The sequence below is a fragment of the Apodemus sylvaticus genome, chromosome 5, assembly GCF_947179515.1.
Source record: "Apodemus sylvaticus chromosome 5, mApoSyl1.1, whole genome shotgun sequence".
Lineage (NCBI taxonomy): Eukaryota > Metazoa > Chordata > Mammalia > Rodentia > Muridae > Apodemus > Apodemus sylvaticus.
The window spans coordinates 129,053,538-129,073,861 of record NC_067476.1 but is presented as its reverse complement, the minus strand read 5'-3'; the positions used below and the strand labels follow the sequence as shown (position 1 = coordinate 129,073,861).

Below are 20,324 nucleotides of genomic sequence, written 5' to 3'. Positions count from 1 at the left end.
CCACACGTTTGTTATCAGCTAGGAGAAATAGACATTGTTCTGGGCCAGGAAGAAAACACGAGACCCTGCCAGAACAGAGAACCATGCCAATGAACACTACCAGGATATAAGCAAGTAAGTTATGTACAGAATTTATGGGAAGGGCCACAAACCATGGGAAAACATGTGTGAAGGGGAAACAGACTATTTGAGGCCAGGTGTTAAGAGGCACACTGGCAGTACTATGCAAGGGAGGCTTATGCAGGAGGAACAGAAGTTCCAAGCCAGCTGGAATTTGCCACACAGCAAATTCCAGAACAGCCTGCCTCAAAACTAAAATAAATAAAAATAAAAATATGAGAGGGCCAGCCAGTGAGATGGCCCAGCGAACGAAGGTGGTTGCTCTGCCAACCTGGCCACCTGAGCTTGATCTGAGAAACCCATGGAAAGATGAATGGAGAGAACTGAGTCCGTGAGTTGGTCTCTGGCATCCACATGCATGCTGTGGCACCAGACAACCCTCCCCCACCCCCGCCCCTTAAAAAAGAAATTAAGCCAATAAACAAAAGAGTATTCCAAAGCAGTTGGGACCTAGGCCAAGATTCCTAAATTATTCAGATTATATATACATTACACACTCAAACACACAGTCCGTGGGGCTCAGGAAATGGCTCAGTAGTTAAAGCACTTACATTACAAGCTTGAGGCCTGGAGTGTGGATTCTTAGAACCTATGTAAATGTCAGATGGGTAGGTGATCCCTGTAATATCAGCTTCATGAGGTAGAGGTAAGGAACTTCCAGAGCAAGCTGGCTAGTGGGAACAGCTATATTGCTGAGCTCTGGCTTTGGCTGAGAGACCCTGCCTCCGTAAGATGGATATGCCTTTGAGGATGATTCCTGATATGCACAACACATATATGAATGTGCACCCTGCCCACATGCACCCACACACATGCAAAATGCATACATCCTACATACACAGATAGAAAAAGACGTATCCAGTGAGTAAATCACATAGGACAGACAATTCTGAGGAGTGGGAGCAGTAGGTAGGTGGACAGGGCCTGGGATAGGGAGGGTCTGGCAAAGGAGTACAATGATAAGTAGGTCACTGTGGCAGGCATGGGGTTAGTGAGGGATAGGAATGGAAGCTTCTGTCTCTTAATTTGTCATCAAAACATGCCTTGAAAGTTTCTGTTGAAGAAAATCATACACCAAATTATCCTGTTGTTTACGATAAGATTAGGCAACACTGTGGAATGAATGAGATCAAATCTGGGTGGCTGGAAAATCTTGGAACCCTTAAAGCTGTTGACAGTCAATTACAAAGCTGCAGAGTCCGTGAAAATAACAAAGCAAGGGTGTTCCGACATGTGACGGTGTCACCCAAACTCTATCATGCTCTCCTACAATGCTAGGAGGCTGCTTCTCCTGAGGGTGTCCAGCCCTAGTCAACTCCTGCTGCTTCCATGAGACCTTTACACCTGACCTGAGATTGTGAATAGCTTCTTCAGTGCCCTGGCAGGGGCAATAACCCACACTCTAATCTGAAGGGGAAACTAATAAAAAATAGAATTTTGTAACAAAAAGGTATATCGCAAACACCTGTTTGTAAAAACTCACTCAGTCCATTCAAATCTACTTTCTTTATGCAATTTGGAGAAAAGTAACATGTAACAAAACCAACCGATGTTTAAGTTTTTACCTAGCTCAGCATGCTACCTGGAGTCTAAACATCATCTGACTGGCTTGGGTTTTCTTAATGACATAGGACAAGAAGGTATACCTGGCATTTGTTAATAGATGGCTGTAGGTTTTGATATATTTAGACAATTAGAGGTTGTACATGAGCCACCTTATACTGGAGTACCCAGTATCTTAACACACACACACAGAGACACACACATGGCACACACGCATAACACCAAACACACACACACACACACACACACACACACACACTTTTTTCTTATCTCTACCTCATTTAAAAAACAAAGGAGCACTGATGTTAAAGTTTGCACATAACAAACAAAATAGAACCAACATCTTACATACAGAACCTTTCCCCAAGAGTTTCAGTACATGTACAATCTAGATTTATCTTTGTATGTTTTGTTTCTCAAGAAAAAGAGACTAAGCCGGGCAGTGGTGGCGCACACCTTTCATCCCAGCACGTGGGAGGCAGAGACAGGTGGATTTCTGAGTTCGAGGCCAGCCTGGTCTACAGAGTGAGTTCTAGGACAGTCAGGGCTACACAGAGAAACCCTGTTTCAAAAAACCAAATAAAAAAAAGGAAAGAGAGGAAGAAATAAATAAATAAATAAAGAAAGAAAGAAAGAAAGAAAGAAAGGAAAGAAAGAAAGAAAGAAAGAAAGAAAGAAAGAAAGAAAGAAAGAAAGAAAGAGAAAGACTAATATTATCCAGGAGCTACTGCTGCGATGCGCCAAGCATTTGAACACCCATGGGGCCTAGCGACCATGCTGGGAAGAAACTATGTTATCCCTCATTCAGTGATTATCAGGATCATGTAACACACTGACTAGGGTGGCCCTTGATGCACTCCATAGAACCTATGGAAGTAAAGCAGGGTTTGCAAGTAAGTGTTTTGAAACTCAGGTATTCATAGTTGGCAGAATAGCATAAGGTAATGTGGGCTTTGGCATCAAGGTAAAAGAAGGTACAAATTCTCTGTCTCTGTGTGTGTGTGTGTGTGTGTGTGTGTGCACGCGCGCGCGCACTCTCTCTCTCTCAAGTGTGTGTGAGCTCATCCAACACTGCAAGGAAGTTGGGTGCCCACTAATTGTGGCACGTGACTCCATGGGGCACGTTCGGTGTGAGAACACACGATAGTCTCTATGATGATTTCTCTACTAGCAATCAGGTAGGAGACTTCAGAAATACTTTGGTAAGACTGGATCCTGTCAGCCATGGATGACCAAGCTTGACGGGAAGAAGCATTAGAGATGCAATGAAAGCAAAAGAAAAATGACTCTCAGGCCCCTTTACTTGCAAATGTTGATGCCGGGATCTTCTGTAAGCACCTCAAGTGTAACCATGCTTAGTAATTTGGCAATGTCCTTCTTTACTATATGACTTTTAATCAGCAGCCTGCCCGGCTACTCTAGGAGGTACTCTGGCCTGCTTCAGAGTGTAGAGGACAGAGAGGAGGGGATCTTTTCTCTGTGGCTTCCAAGCATTTGTGTGTATAAGGCTCTTTCTCCAACAATAGCACAATTACCAGAAGGCAGAGTTAGAAGGAGAGTTGACAGGCAACCTCACCTCTGGCTGACTTGTCAGCACCAATGTCCTCTCTAACCTGGGTGGCTTGGGACCAGATGGGGTGTGGTCTCCTGGAGGAGGTGTGGCTGAGGGAAGGGATGAATGCTACTGCGGCTGTGTCTTTGGGCAACATGTTTCTTTTAAACCTTTTAGAGACAGGAATTGTGATCATCATATCATCAGGGTGGGAATGGTTTTAGTTATGCAGCATTTAAGGAGGCTAGAGAATTTCATTACTTGAGATAATACACCTCACAATTGTTTAAGGGTTTTAGTTGTTTGTCTTTTGCACAATTTTAATATAATCCTGACTGGTCAGGATATAATTACATTAAAAAAAGTCATATCGCTTCTCAGCCTTTTGGCTAAGATCAAGTGTAAAAAAAAAATCATACTTTGTTCTAACCTTTGCCCCCAGAGCTTCCTATTTGCATAAGGTAGCTCCACTTTGTGGTTTGGGTGATACCCAATGCTGCAATTGCAACACCCTTAGTCCTGCATTTGGGTTATTGTATGTGTGCATTAAATATGAATATATTTAGCCCAATTTTAAAATGCTGAAGAAAGAGAGGTGACATAGTACTCAGCTAGGCAATGTCTTCATTCTCTTAATTGAAGAAGATGTGTTATGAGCAGTTTTTCCCTCAGATGTGTAGAAGTGAGGTACACGGGCTCCTGGGACTATGCCCCTACCCTGGAGCACCGCTTTGGGAGAGCTCGTCACACAGGCACTGTCTGTCCTGAGAGCTGTCCTCATTTTCTTCCTGCTAGCGAGCAGGGTTAGAGTCTCCTCTGGAGATGCCTCCTCTTCCTCAGGTCATTCACTGGGCAGCTTTAGTTTGCCTGAGAGCTTAGTTGTTATGCCGGGCAGAGAAAATCAACAGGATGATGGATGCCCAACAATCGAATCCTTAAATTAAAATAAACTGGGCCAAACCAAAATGACTCTCCAGTCTCAGTGAGACAGCCGTGAGTCGTGAGCTCTGAAAAAGACATTTCCCTGTTTGCAGTGAGCAAACAGAAATGCTATGGAAGCCAGACTATCCTCTGCCTGGGTTAAAACAGACAAGGACAAGGCTGAAGAACTGGCTCAATCATTAAGAGCACGCTTGCTGCTGTCACAGAGGATCTGGGTTCTAGTCCTAGCACCCGTAAGGTGGCTCACGACCGTCCATACCTCTAGTTCCAGGGGATCTGACGCCCTCTCCTGACCTCTGTGGGCACCAGATGTGAATGCAGTGCACAGACATGCATTCAGGCAAACACTCACAGGCATAAGATAAAATGAAATTGTTAGGAAGGGAGGAAGGAAGGGAGGAAGGAAGGAAGGAAGGAAGGAAGGAAGGAAGGAAGGAAGGAAGGAAAGAAGGAAGGAAGGAAGGAAGGAAGGAAGGGAAGCAAGCAGGCAAAGCCAACTCCTGCAGGCAGCAAGAGTTTCTTTGCTTAATCACCACGAGAACAGTGGCTTCATTTGGCTGTTTTTTGTTTTGTTCCTTGGCATTGCTAAGGATCAAACCCGGAGCCTCATGCTTTGTAAGCAAATGCTTCACCACTCAGCTACAACCTCTGGCACAAGAATAGTGACTTTGCAAAGCTGTTATTTGTGTAAAGAAAAAAGAATAATAATAGAAATGGACAACTCACATCCTTTCAGCCCCGGAGAGGGTCTGAGCACCCAGGCGGCCTGAAGAAGAACAGTGCAGGATTTATGGGTTGGTGTAAAGAATCCATATTTGAGAATGGGCTCTGCCCTCTGGAGTTTTCAAAAACACTGTTGGGGACCTTGACAAGCTACAGTTTCATGTACTGGTTCTCTCTCTCTCTCTCTCTCTCTCTCTCTCTCTCTCTCTCTCTCTCTCTTTCACACACACACACACACACCTTGCCCCTGCTGTGCTCTTATGGATGCATGTTTATACAGGTAGGTATATCGGTATGTGGTATATTGGTATGTGGGTATGTGTTTATATATTGTGTAGGCATGCTTCCTGGTAAATGGGTCTAGCCATCAGGAGGCATGGTACCAGCTTGAAGAAATAACCATATTGATGAGAATTTGCATCTGGAGGGCCAGACAACTGTTTCCATCTTAAGCTTAATACTGGAATGGGGTGACCATCTTAAGCTGCAAATCCTTCCCCGACATCTCATAGGTGACCAGCCTTCTCCAGACAAATGTCCAGATCGTATCACACAACAAGCAGGTCTTTGAAGTCACAAGATGATCAGAATCCTTACCTGCTGATGCAGTAGAAAGCAATGAGCCGGAATAAATCTGCAAAGCTGATTCCTGAGCCTTCCAGAGAAAAGGCTAGAAAAAAAAAAAGAGAGAAAGAGATTCCAGAAGGTGGCTGAATCTTCCTGAGTGTGTCTGGGAGGGAAGGGCATCTAACACAGCATATGTAGGCCTGTCTCCATCCTCTTAGACTACTGTGCAGCTTATCCAAACCAGCTGTGAGGGGGTTGTCTGACAGCCAGACCCAGCTTTAAACAGCCAGGAGGCTGAGGGCGGTCTCCCTGACTCACTGTCAGCGCATGCTCCATGCATGTAAACACTCCCTTGCACAACAACCTTTCTGTTTGTTTTGATGCTCAGAGCACACAGGGGCAAGGGCTTATCTGGCTGCACTGAGAAGCTATCAACACACAGCAGTAGTGGGTTGAAGGTCCTCCCTACGGCCCCCCCTCCCCCCAGCCTTTCTTCTTAGAGCATGGACTTTCAGCCGGGTGGAGGTGGCACACGCCTTTAATCCCAGTACTTGGGAGGCAGAGGCAGGCAGATTTCTGAGTTCCAGGACAGCCTGGTCTACAGAGTGAGTTCCAGGACAGCCAGGGCTACACAGAGAAACACTGTCTCAAAAAAAAAAAAAAAAAAAAAAAAAAAAAAAAAAAAAAACACCACCAAAAAACAAAAAACACCAAAAAACAAAAAACAAAAAAACCCAGCTCATGGACTTTCAGTGCTCCCTCTGACAAGTCAGGAGCTCTCTGACACAAGGCAGAGGGATGGGAACTTGGAGATCTGTTTAAAGGCTCTAGAAATCAGTTCTGAGATACATTCTATAAAAAGACTCGGAAGTCCGGTCCTCTCGCCTGGCCGCATCACACAAGCTCCCAAACAAAAGATGCTTTCTGACAAGATACCATTGCCACATGTATGGCCCCCAGATGACGGGGGCAGGGGTGGCTTGGTTTCCAATCCTCATGCCTTGGTCAAGCACCTCCATCTCAGCTATGAAACAGACAGGAACAGATCCTTGCCAGCCAGAAGGATGACAGTAGAATAGAATCTGTTTTTAATGCAGTATCTTATGTGAAAGAACTCTACATGAATATATGGTGGTGTTCATGCCATCCTCCAGAAATAATGCTAAAATAGCCGTTATTGTAGTACGCCCTTCTCCCACCCCAATTTGTATTGGAGACAGGCTTGCTGGGTAGATATTATCTGGGGACTCCAGCCTGCAGTAAGTCATTATGGATAGGATAATGCTTTCTACAAACTAGCTCTTTCAGTCACTTCAAAGTCCCTTGGGGAGATTAGAGGGGATGACTGAAGTCTTAGAATCTGGTGGAGGAAAAAAAAAACCTAAACTTCTGGCTTCAGGAAACTCAATAAACAGGGGTGGGGGTGGGGCTGGAGGTTCCCTGACACTGAGTGTGTGCTTCAGAAGAAAGGAAGTGGTTTCCTTGTCATGGGGGAACTTTGGAAATTGCGAGGAATTTAAAAGCCAGGAGAACTTGTTGCCAGTTGGGCCCAGCAACCTTTCAAAAGCCAACTCAGAATAACAGAATCAATTTAACGAAAATTCATTATTTATTAACTTACTATACTCTCACTGTCTTTAAAGTGGCAGTGGGTCTAAAGTGTGCTCTCAGATTACCTCCCACTGTATTTAATCCTTCCCCAGGCTCAGCCTGCCTGGTGGCCCTGTTTCCCAGCTACCCTTGATTGTGTGAGTCTCAGGTTTATACCTGAACCAGAAGCAGATCATGTATGCAGGCAGAGGTTTCCAGAAATGTCTCTCTTGTGGATCCTTTGCAAGGTCACTCACTGGCTTAAGGAGACCAGACACGAGTGTACCGGAATCTCATGCCTGCCCATCAATCAGCCTCAGTACCTTCAAATGCAGGGACCAAGCCACACTCCACCCTGGGGCTCCCCAACTCTCCTGGCCTTCACCCCTCAGCTTGCTAACCTAGAATTTTCAGATCTCCCTACTCTGTTGTGCAGACCCATTTCCTGACCCTTTTTTTGGAGACTGGCAGTACCTCAGAACTGTGTGTTCCCTCTTTTATTTAAAACTTGGCCTCTCGAAACTCCACATTTTCAATGACCAGAAAGTAGACAACAGAAAGGAAACCAAACAGTGCAGAGCACCAACTCCCTGCAAATCTTCAGCTAGTCATCTGCCCACGGGGCTGGATTCATCTTGATTAACTGCCTTTCACAGAACACCGAACTGTGACTTCCTGGAGGGGACTCGTGTGCTCGAGGCTCATTTAGTCATGAAGATGTGTAGATACATGTTTTGGCTTTAGACTTTGGAAGAGGGTTCTGTTGCTGCAGGTGCCCTGTGGTTTAGTCATCGGTAAACCTGGGCACCAAATCTACATTGTACCCAACAGGGGACAGGGCAAGAAAGTCTTGCCCCTATCATGTGCCAAGCCTTAGGGTACACACAGTGTGCACAGATTGTTTGACTGGCCTATGAATTACTCAGAGGTTAACATTGCCTCACTGTAGGGATGGGAAGGCCAGAGGTGAATGCCGGGACTAGGCACATCTGTCTAGATCAAAATCCAGGCTCCTTTCCAGCAGCCCTGCCCCCACTATCCCATACTTACTGTATGTGCTTTCCTTTATAGTAAACTCTTTGAGAGGTGCTCCAAATTCACAGGGCAGGCGAAGGGAGAGGACTTTCTTCTGCATTTTGGTGGATTTCCGAACCAAAAAGATCTAGGAGAAGGAAAAAGGAAAAAAAAAAAAAACCCATGTTAAGCAGATTGAAACCTGGGTACATGATTTTTCTTATATATGATGCTCCGTGAATAAAGTGTCCTTCCCAGCAGGACTATACAGCTCAGGGCAGGACACTCTACAGAGAAAGGTCAGAGCTTACCAAGAACACTTTGCTTTCAAAAGGGGCTTAGGGGTTGGAGAGATGGCTCAGTGGTCAAGAACACTGGCTGCTCTTCCAGAAGTCCGGGTTTCAATTCCTAGTGCCCATGTGGCAGCCCATAACTGCCTGTAACTCCTGTTTCAGAGGAGTGGACACCTTCACACAAACATACATGCAGGCAAAACATCAATGCACATGAAATAAAAATAACTTATTCAGAAGGAGCTTAGAAGAACCCTGTTTTCCCTCTGACCCAAGCCAACCTTATCCATCCCTTGTCTGCACTGGCACTCTGGTGACGCTTTCACTGTCTTAGCCTGTCTTGGTGGGTGAAACAAATTCTAAACGAAGTTCACATGGTCAAACTGTAGATGGTAAACTGTAAGTTCACTGGCTAATTTGGCTCATGGTAAATTTGAGAGAGGAACTTGAATTTGCTAAGAGTAAAAAAGCAGTTATTTTATAGTTTTAGCTTTTGCTTTTGAATATGAATTTCTAGCTTCTTTTGAAAAATGAGATAGTATGTCAAGTGAGACAATGGGAAAAACCTTCAGAAGGAAAAAAAAATGGCTGCTGGGCTTGGGAGGTGGGTGGGAGTTCTCTGACGTTCACTCCAGCCAACACTGAGGCTGCTCCCTCTGGTCCCAACTCTGTCTTCACCTCCACACTTTAGACCAAAACAATTTCCAGTAATGCCGTCAAGATCACTGGGCCTGTCAGTGCAGAGGCGGGCCTGCCAAGTCCTGCTGTGGAGGTTGGGTCCTTCCAGCTCCAGGAAGCAACATCCACCTGGCCTCCATGACAAGTGAAGTGTGTAGTGTGGAGGCCTTGGCTAAGTCCTGGTCCTCATGTATTGCAAATGGCTCTTCCTTAAGATCCTACACTGCCTTATTCTTTGATAATCTCTTCCCTCTGGATTCGAACCTTGCACTCTTAGCTTCTCTATCTTGCTTCCGAAGCTTTCGAAGCTGACCCCCCACCCCCACCCCGTACCCCCATGATCTTTGCCTTTCCTTTTTATGTTTACAGTACCCATGATGCTTATCAGGGGAAGGTGTGATCAGAAAATCTTTTAAGTTTTTCCCCCCCTGGTAACAATGGAGCAACCATGGAACTCATCTGGTTCACATATCTGAGCACTTGGGCTCTTGGACAAATTAAAACTGAGGCAGATGCTTTGCAAACACCATCCTGAATGAATGTGTTTGGGGTAAGGGGCCCAAGCTCTGAGAGACAGCTGTTGGCAGAGATGGAGCACAGTTCCCTTCTATAGGACAGCCAAGGCTACACAAAGAAACCCTGTCTCAAAACAACAACAACAAAAAATAAAAAAATAATAAAATAATAAAAAAAATAAAACTTTGGGACCTCCCTGGGGACCAATTAGGCATCAGAGAATCAGGAGTACACACACCTTCCACACTTTGCTTCCTAAAACACTGCAATCACAGGGGCTGACAAAGTCAGGCTTCCAGAACGCATCCACCCTGACCCTGTTTCTGTGAGTAAATCTGTATTGAAGCAGAGTTGCTTATTCCCTTCACGTATTATCTGTAGCTGCTTCTGCCTGACAAAAGTCTGTGCTGCATAGGTATGACAGATACTGTACAACTAGAAAAACTATCTCTACACTCTGGCTTGTTACAGAGCTGTCCACAGACCTCTGCCTCTTGCTTAATTAAGGGTGCCGTATCATCCTCAGTACATTCATGCCACCAGAACCAGGCTTCTAGTCACCTGCTTTTCCTTCATCCCCATTATCACGTCTGGCCCACATGGTGCCTGTCCTCAGCCTGCCCCATCTTGTCAGGAAGGCTCAGTGAAGAGCTCAGGTAGGTGTAGAGAGAGACTATTCTGGTAGCCTGTTCTTCATACAAGCCTTAGCAGGAATGGCTATGCCCCACCCCAGGAGGGGAGCAGGGCAGGGTGGGGAACTACTGCCTGGTAATGTTTTGCTTCAGGACTTTTGGCAGAAAGGCACAAGCACATAATTCAACTGGTAGAAAGTAGAGGCTCAGGGGCTAAAGAGATGGCTCAGTGGTTAAGAGCACAGACTGTTCTTCCCGAGGTCCTGAGTTCAATTCCCAGCAACCACACGGTGGCTCACAACCATCTGTAATGGGATCGAACGCCCTCTGCTGGGTGTCTGAAGCTATAGTATACTCATATACATAACATAAATAAATAAATAAATAAATAAATAAATAAATAAATAAATAAATAAATCTAAAAAAAAAAAAAGTGGAGGTTCCCAGGAAGAAGTTTCTGATCATATAGACCAAGTCTAGAGGTAACAGCCCAGTATGCTGCTTAAGGAATTCTCTCCAAAAATGATCAAATATTGCCCCATATAGCCCTGAGTGTTCTAATGGGATTCTTTGTCCCATCTGCTTCTGTTTCCAGGAAGGAAGAAAGAAGTAAAGACCGGCAGACTCACTCGTAAGGACAGACAGTTAGAGAGATAGGCCCTGGCAGCCATAGGACTCTAAAGCTGAGTTTTTGTATCTTGCTGCTTTGACACTGCTCAGCTAGCTACTGATAGAATTTTCTCCATACTATCCCTGTACGGCTTGGTTACTTTGTATCTATCTTGTGCTTTAAACTTTGTCTGTGGTTCAGTGTATTTGTCTTCTGTTTGAAGTGGACACTGCACAAAGTGATGTAGAGTCTCTATCCTGAGATATCCTCTCTGGCAGCCTCCTGTGGGCTCTGAGTACTGAAAATGTGGTTAGGGAAAATCTGTAACTGAGCTGCTAAGTTCATTCACTGTAGTGTGTTAGAACTTAAATTGCTACAGTAGGGGTGAGACCTTACTATGGTGAACAACAGATACACCAGTCACTGAATAATGTTTTGCTGCTGTTGTTTGTTTTTAAGAAATGGAGCTGTGAAGTGGTATTTATTTATTTATTTATTTAGACCCAAAGTTGATATCAGGTAACTTTGTCAATTACTCTATGCTATCTATATTTACTGAGATTGCTCAATTGAATCCAGAGCTCACAGATTGGCTAGTTATCATATGACCAGTGCCTTATCTACTGAGCTATTCCCCAGTGCTGTGTGTGTGTGTGTGTGTGTGTGTGTGTATGTGTGTGTGTATAGTTTTTTTTGTTTTGTTTTGTTTTTGTTTTTGTTTTGTTTTGTTTTTTTTACATTGCCTAGGCTGGTCTTGAACCCAAATATTTCTGCCTCAGTCTCCCAAGTGCCAGGATTACAAATATGGGCTACCGTGTCTACCGGGAGTGAGTGGCTAGGAAGCAATGGTCCCGGATGGATAGGAAGTAGCTGCTGAAACAAAATCAGATTTTGATTCACATGGAAAGCTACTGAAAAGCCAAGGACAATATTGGTAGCCCAAGAAGACAAGTCTCTGGTCACAGAGATTTCTAAGGTGGTGTCCCCAGACAAATGGGTCTCTGGACGCAGAATGAAAGAACAACGGGGATACTGAGTATCCAGAACCAGGCTCAGAAAGTCAGGCCCAGGCCTGGCCAGGGGCTCCTCCTTCCTTTGATGCCCTGACACCCTGATATGCCATACAGTCCCATAACTGAGAAGATGAAGACAGGAGGAAGACAGACCTGGAAAGGTATCTACTCCTAGAAACCACCGTATAGAGCCCAGAATTTTCCTGTATTGTATTTGATGTCTATCTATACTGGAAGCCTCATGACCCAGAAGCTGGAAAGAACTTTCTGGCAATATCTCTAAGTGCTTCTCTGTCAGGCAGCAGCATGCCTGCCTCAGCTTCTAAGTCTTGGCTCTTACCCCTGGAGGCTGGCCCTGCAGGACCTCTGCTGCCTCCTCCTCACTCAGACTGAGCTGCAGCCATATGGGATGGGTATGCAGGAGCCGGTCCAGAATGCTGAGCCTGTTGGAGAGGCTGTCATAGCCAGAGTCTCGGGGACATGTCTTCCCATCCTTGTCTTCAGAATAGTCACCATCCTTGTGTCTCACCATGCTAGAATAAAGAAAAGAACAGGGCTCAATGACTGGAACTTACTGGTCAGATCTGTCACAGGGTATGTACACCCTGTGGTCACTGCCCTTCAATCTAAAGGTATGGAGGACAGATATCTTCTTTCTTTCTTTCTTTCTTTCTTTCTTTCTTTCTTTCTTTCTTTCTTTCTTTCTTTCTTTCTTTCTTTCTTTCTTTTTTATTTTATGTTTGTGAGTACACTGTCACTTTTTTTTCAGACACACCAGAAGAGGATACCAGACTCCATTACAGATGGTTGTGAGCCACCATGTGGTTGCTGGGAATTGAACTCAGGACCTGTGCAAGAGCAGTCAATGCTGAGCCATCTCTCCAGCCCACATTTCTTATTTCACTCTACCCTTATTTTCAAAAGGTCCTAAGCATCATAAACACTGTTTGACTTAGGTTTGTTTGTCTTTGGGCTAAAGTATTTTGTTGGAGGACAGACCTTTTTTCAAACTGCTAAATTTCAGGTGTAATGATGCCTGAAGTCTCAGTGCTTAAAAGCACAAGTTACAAACACAAGTTCTGTTGTACTGTATTATGGGCAAAACACACTTGAGGACATTCATTCTGCATCCAAATGATCCATTTTCATTTCTTCTTACAAGACTAAACATTCTTTATCCCCAACATTATGACTAATAAAAATATGATCATTCAACGGTGCTATGATGTTCATAAAATTACTGTAACATTATTAATAAAAGCCAACAAATATATGTCCTAAACGTTTTTATAGTTGGGTGTTGAGGAGGCACATGCCTTTAATCTCAGCAGTCAGGCAGTAGAGCTAAGGCAGATCTCTGTGAATTCAAGGTCAGTTGGGGGAACATAGTGAGACCCTACCTCAACAACAACAAATAAGCAACCAAAACCCCACAAATGAACAACTAAAAAAAAACATACCCCCCCCCCCAGAAATGCAACCCAAAATGTGACTACTGCTAAGAGGCTAAGCTGTATTACTCAGTATAAAGTGGGATGCTGCCACACGATGCACCTGGAGAACATCACGCTAAATGAGATCAGCCAGGTGTGTAAGTCCATCACCTGTTGTGGGTTGGGCAATGGGGCACTGAGCTAAGATCACAGTATCATCTGACTCTATTACACAAGTTCAGATCAGGAAAAGTCTTAGGGAGAGAAAGTAGGTTAGTGGTTGGCTAAGATTAAAGGAGAGGGAGATGAGAATCGACTACAAACAGGTACCAGGTGTCTTTGGGAGTTATAGTGAAGAGGTCAGCTCAGGAACTTTGAAAAATTCTACCAGACCCTTCCCCTCCTGGAAGAGAAAGGGCCGGTAGGGGAGGCCAGGAGCTCATAGACACATTCTGTGACTGTTAGACAGAGGAAGTCCCTGCCACCTCATTTTAAGACCAATCAGTTTAAAAGTCACATTGTTCTGACAATCACATTGTACCTAATGGCTGTTGCTTTGAGAACTGTATAAAGGCTTGCTGAATGGGCTTTATGGGGTCATTCTCTCTCTCCATGTGCAGGGAGACCCCAGCATGCTGGAACAATAAAATTTCTCTTGCTTTTGCATCGATTCCCGGCTCCATATTGTTCACTGAGGGAGGGGGGTCCTCTGGTAAGTTAAGGCTCATCAGAGTCTTACTGTAGGAAACATGGTATGTGGTAATAGCAAGGGCTGCAGTGTCATGAATCCACTAAAAACCCCGGAACATCTCATGTCCTCCAAATGGGGAGGTTTTATTGTCTGTGAATCAAATCGACAAACAAGCCTCCTTCAATGCCAATACTTAATTGTAGGTGAGGAATGAGCAATCTGAGGCCTGAGGATGTATGGAGCTGCTGGACTCTGTAGGCACATGATCACTTCCTTCTTGAAGCACTATGCTATGTACAATGATGCTGGTTTCGAAGAGGGTGCCTAGACCAGCACCCTTGATCAAGTGCTAGAATTACACTTGGAAATGGAGGTAGAAGGATCAAGAAATCCAAGGTAGCCGGGTGTGGAGCACAGGACTTTAACCCCAGAAGTTTGGATGGCTTTGAGGTCAGCTTGATTTACACAGTGAGTTCCAGGCCAGCCAAGGCTACAGGTGAGATCCTGTTTCAAAAACAAAACAAAACACAGCACAAGAAAAGGATCGGGAGGCCAGGTCTTGATCAAGGGCATGTCTGTGCTTGGAAGAAGAGTTCTGAAAGTCTAGTCCAAAGTTGCTTAGTTCTGGGGACTTGCTCCCTCTCCTAGCACTGATACCTTTCCTGGCTTGGAGGGAACAAGTCCCCAGCACAGTCCTGGAACAGGCAGCAGGAGTGTCAGACTTGATCCTTGTGGTCAAAGAGGCATGCTCAATGTGGGATATAGTCAGTCATCAAACACACACCCAGGGTTTGCACTAGATAAAGCCTCAAGACTGGGAAGAATGGAAGAGTGGAGGGATGCAGAAAGGAGACATGAGATTATCTACGTGGCATGTGGGTGATGCCAGTCCTCAGAAACAGCCAACCCATGCTGTCATGGAAACAGAACCCCAGTACCCCTAGAAGACTAGGGACGATCCCACTCCTGGCCCCAGTGTCTTGGTTTTATTAAGATCTAAACAGCTTCATATGTTTTTCTTCTAGATGCATAGCTAAAGCACCATCTATACAAGAGGCTGAGGCAGAAGGATTGCTTGAACCCAGTGAGATGCCAGCTGGCCTTTCTGCAACCCCCTCCTCCTCCACACACACACAGTCCCTTTGGGTATTCTAAAGTGAATATTCATAGAGGTAAAAGAACAAACTCTTCCAAGGAAAGCTGGTGCCAAAATCCCTATTGTACAGGTGAGTTAACTGGTGACCACTGCCTCTCTACCCTGGCCACCTACAAGGACCATCAGAAAAACTTAAGAGTCAATAGTAACATTGCTCCCCAGGTCAAGTCAATGACACACTTTGAGGCCAGATACGGGTATGAGAATGCAGGGGATCCCAACCAGAGTCACATTTAAAGACTCTATACCTTGCCAAATTTTTGAGTGTGGAGATCCTCTGGGGACTGGTGAAGTCACAAACTCCTGGTTTTGACCCCTGCAATTCTGATTCTGTAGGTCTTGGTGGACCAGAGCCGCTCCAGTTCTCCCAGGCTCTGGGGAACATGAATCTTGCGCATCTGAAAACTCCATTGTATGTGTCACTTGGCTGAAGAGCTAAGCAGGAAATGTGCACTTTGGGTTCTGATCAGTTAGCTGTTTGGTTTTGCTTGGCTTGGTTTTGTTTGGAGGAGGGGAGGGTGCCTCTAAAGGAATGCTTGAAGTTCAAAATGAATATTTCAGAGCCCAGGAGATATGGCAATATAGCACTTGCCTGGTATGTTCAAGGCCCTCAGTAGGTTTCTCAGCTCTTAACCAAACCAAACCAAACCAAACCAAACCAAACCAAACCAAACCAAACCAAAATAACCCCAAAACCATAACCCAACATTTCCCACCATCACCAATTTATCGTATTCTATCAAGTCCAAATCTGACAGTGTCTAACACAATGCTATTCCTCCTACATGTGTCAAGCAAGTAAGGTATTTCATTTCTCCTCAGACTGTCACATCCCACGAAATCCTTCCTGGTTTGAAGTTTTTTGTTTATTTTTCTGTTTTGTTTTTTTAATGCCCTTTGCTTTGATGACTGGCCTCAGCCTAAGCAGCCAGGGCCCAGACAGGAAGATGGTGAGTAAGATTCATGGAGCCTCATAAAGAAAAACCATAAATTAGACCTTGCAATTAGTCTTTGGTATTGACTTGATCCAGCCAGCCACGTGAGGTTTATAGTGTATTATTATCAGACAAAGTGGCTTTTATCAGAGATAATCTTCAGAAAAGAGCTGATGGATGGAATACAGACTGCCAGGTGCGTGCTCTCACTCCCTCAAGAGTTCTCTTTCCAGGACAGGAGCCCACACCCTGGAGGTTAGGGACACTGGTTACCAACAGTGTAGAGCCTCCTTATTCTCCTGGAAATGCCTTTAAAGTTTTATCTAACCCCGTGGTTCTCAACCTTCCTAAGGCTACAACCGTTTAATACAGTTCCTCATGTTGTGGTGACCCCCAACCATAAAATTATTTCATTGCTACATAAGCATAGTTTTGCTACTGTTATGAATCATAATGTAATATCTGATGTGTAGGATATCTGACATGTAACCCCCAAGGGGGCCGTGACCCACAGGTTGAGAATTGCTGTGCCCTCTCCCTGGGGAGCAATGATTGCTCGTGACATATAGATGTGGCTGGAGAAGGGAGTGACCTTGTCTTAAGATGGGTCATCTCTGGAGTGAGATTTAGAGGTTTTGCTGTTTGTTTGTTTGTTTGTTTGTTTGCTTCCATTTCTATCTCCCTGCTCCAAGTGCCTCCCCCCAGAAAACATCTGCACAAGAATCCCTGACTTCTAGGGAACTCCACCTAATGCAGACTCATCTGAGTAACAGATGACTCTGTTACTCCTAAAACCAGAGACTCCTAAGACAGACAGGTGTCTCTGTGTAAATGAATGCTGACAAAGGTTGCATGGCTTGGAAGGTAGCAAGGCATCCCATGATACAATCCAGGCACTTAAAATAATGACATGGTCACAGTGGGTTGCTCCAAGGGCCAGCCTCAAGGGTGGAAGGCTGATGTCCCTCTCTTAGCTGGTCCAGACATGTGTGACCATGAGCGTTATTGTTTTATTTGTAAATGGTACCTCCAACACCAGGTGGTGACTCTGCCTTAAGGCTCACCTGCCTGAGAGCAAGCAAGGATTGGGAATGTATGTTAAGTCCAGTAGATAAAAGACCATTAGGAAAAGAGGAAGAGCATGGTGGGAGAGAGGGGGGTTTAAATGCAGGAGGGATGGAAAAGAGTAACAGAAGGCAAGATATTATATATTTTCTCTCCTGTGAAGCATCTACATTTAACATGGCACATATGATATGAAAGCAAAAGGGACTGTTTGAGGGGAAGAGGAGGGTCAGCAGGAGAGTGGGAAGCAGGGCAGGGGAGAGGATGAAGGGAAGAAAATAAATACCCACTGGAAAACTCAGAGCCTACATCTGTTGCCATGGAAACAACAGCCCAGCACCATGGCTCTGAGTTAGATAGCTGAGTATTCCAACAGTGCTCTCAGGCACCTGTCGCCCCTAGCTCACACCTCTCTTAAGGCTCTTTGGAGTGTGGGATGAGGGGCCTTTTCACTTTCTTCATTTCTGGGAACTGGGCATTAATAATTGGAGGAGGTGGAGGCGTCAGTGAGAAAGAGAACTCTCAGCAAAACAGCCAGGATGGCGCTGGACTTAGTTTCATTAGAATCGGCAGGATTACGCTTGCCTCTGAGAAACTGTGGCTGTGCAGCAGATCCTGAGAGAGACACTCTTTCACTTTCTGATCAGAACCTGGAAGCCAGAAGACTCCACAGTGCAGCACCAGTTCTAGAGACCATGGTATATCCAGATGCCTTCTTGAACATTCCAGCACACGGCTCCTTCTCCCATGCTCCATCCAAACACATCTGAAGTGCTTGTGTTGACTTAATAGTTTAGTTTTTAATCAATGAGATGTGAGACAGTAAAGTAAAAGCATATAAAAATTCGAGGTTAGGGTGTGTAGCCTAGGATGGGCATGGTTTTGGGTTTGTTCTGGCTCTGTTAATATATATACACATATACGTATATATACACATACATATATGTATATATATATTAATTTCTACTTTAGTTAATTAAAATTGATGTGAGGTTGTTTCAGTCAGAAAAATATTAGCAGAATATTTTCAGTCCATAATTTCCCAAATATAAGAATCCTAGTTCAGGTGCTAATAACCAAAAAAAAAAGGGGGGGAGGGAGGAGCCAGATTCTTACTGTCAATCAAGAACAGTCCATATCCACCTGGCTATTGGGTCTCAGAAGATGTGCAGTGCTCTGGATGGTCCAGTCTTTCGCCTTGGAGTGTAGGGACTGTTAAATAAAAATTATGGGACTCCATTGTTATAGACTAAATTTCTACCCCAGGCCTAAACAGGTAGTCTGAAATCAAAATGGAGTCCTTGCTGCTCAACGTCAATCAAGTTGTTATCTTTCCTTTAGAGAATCCTAGAAACAAACAATCCCCAAAAAGAATAAACAGAGAGGTTAACAGCCAGTCTCCCAAACAAGAAGGTTTCAGTTGACTTAACTACATTCCCTCTGCTTTAATCAAGTAAGAGGTTACCCAAAGTAGCCCATGCTAACCAGTTATGTTTTCTCGCTCCTCCTCCCTCCTCCATCCTCATTTTTTTTCTGAAACAGTGTCTTTCTATGTATCCCCAACTGTCCTAGGATTTGCTATGCAGACCAGGCTGGCCTCAAATTCTCAGAGATCTGCCTGCCTCTGCCTCCCAGTGCTAGGATTAAAGTTCTATGCCATAATCTCACCCAGCCCCTTTCTCCTTTTTTAAGACCAGGCTGGCTCCAATTTGTAATCCTCCTACCTCCATTCCGCATGCCCCCACCTCCTGGATTGTCTGGGCAAGGCTGCCTCCTGAGACCTTCCTGTATTTCTTGATTCCTCTCTTCCTCTTCCCACATTACAAGGAAAGCTACTTGGAAACACCCAAAGCAATTTAAAAAAATCGTTCTTGTTTGTGGCTATAAAATAAGCTCCTGTCTAGTTGGTTCATGGCTACTCTCCTTCTGTTTCATGGAATGATACATTGTTCCATCCCACAATTGAAAATAAAGCCAGTTAGGATCTTTAAATTAAATTCTAATTTTGTCTTCCCTTAGTCAGAACAAAATACAGTAAGCTTATAAAAACAAATAAAACAAAAACAGATCCATAGACCTTCTCCTTATGTGTAAGAAACATCTATATTGAGTTGAAGAACTAGGACTTTTAAAAAATTGGGCACCTTTTTTTTTCCCATTTAAGATACTATGTGTCTCATTTTTCTTTTAAGGATAAAAGGTTCGTTGTGTGTTTGTCTTTAAATTAAATACTGTAGGCCAGGGGAAAGTAAAAGTAAAAGTAAAAGCAGTGTCCACACAAGCCTTAAAACCTAAGTTCCATTCTCTGGAACCCAGGTAAAAGTGCACATGAGTAATTCCAGCATCCCTAGAGTGAAATGGGAGGCCAAGACAGGAAGCTCTCCCAATGTAGAGTCTCTCAAAAGGCCAACGGCTATCGAACTTCCATGCCCTGCCCCTAACACACATACATATGGACAAAGTAAACTTAAAATATTTGATTGACAACTCCTCAATGGAATTAACTAAGCCTACCTGGCCCTTTGCTTGACCCATGCTCATGTGTGAGAGCCTGTGTCTACTTAGCACATGCTACAAATGCTCACACATGCGCCTTGGAATCTGCTATGTTCAAGGATCATGCTCATGGTCCACCTTCACTTGTAAAGTCATCTTTATGCTTTATCAAGGTCTCTATTTTGCTTCTACTTAGGAGCTTAGTAATGAGTCATGGAAATCTAGTTACTTGGAGACATTGGGAAGGTCTGAGTAACTGGGACAGGTGTGTGTATGTGTGTGTTCTCATATACCTTGGGATACCCATAATTATTGCAACTTACTGAATGGTCTGGCTTTTATTTCCCGCTTCCCAATTCCTAAATTCTGGCCCAGCGATCCCCCTTTTCTTCCCTTGGGGCCTACAAAGGTGTAGAACCCTCATTTTTTGAAGAGATGCCAATGCCTGTGTCTTCCAGGCCAGTGACTATGTTGGGTATGGCTGCCTGAGGTCTGGGGTTTGAAGAATTTTGTGGTGGGATCTTAGTAACTCTCGCTTTGTGAGGCTTTTGGAACTCCAGCCAAGTGCCCCTTGAATGTTCTCCCCTTGCTGTTCTTGATTCTTGAAGGCCATTCCCTAGGGTTCCTAGTGAGTTTTCTATACTTCATTTTTACTTACTTGTGTTTCAGTGCTGGGGAAAGAATCCAGGACCTTTTGCATGGTGGGAAAGAGCTCTACCATGGACCTGCATGGTG

The 20,324-nt window shown here is 44.5% G+C and overlaps 1 protein-coding gene and 1 pseudogene across 5 annotated transcripts in view; one reads left to right on the top strand and one right to left on the bottom strand.

Annotated features, from left to right (window-relative positions):
• Positions 1-20,324, bottom strand: part of Rin2 (Ras and Rab interactor 2) — a 210,998-nt gene that overhangs the window by 29,626 nt on the left and 161,048 nt on the right. For all 5 annotated transcript variants that reach the window (XM_052183807.1, XM_052183811.1, XM_052183810.1 and 2 more), the window contains 3 exons: positions 12,154-12,346; positions 8,108-8,219; positions 5,498-5,570 (listed from right to left, as the gene is read on the bottom strand). In XM_052183807.1, the coding sequence (XP_052039767.1) occupies positions 5,498-5,570; positions 8,108-8,219; positions 12,154-12,346 (378 nt within the window). The remainder of the gene's footprint in view (positions 1-5,497; positions 5,571-8,107; positions 8,220-12,153; positions 12,347-20,324) is intronic.
• LOC127686609 (uncharacterized) lies at positions 3,605-3,744 on the top strand (annotated as a pseudogene).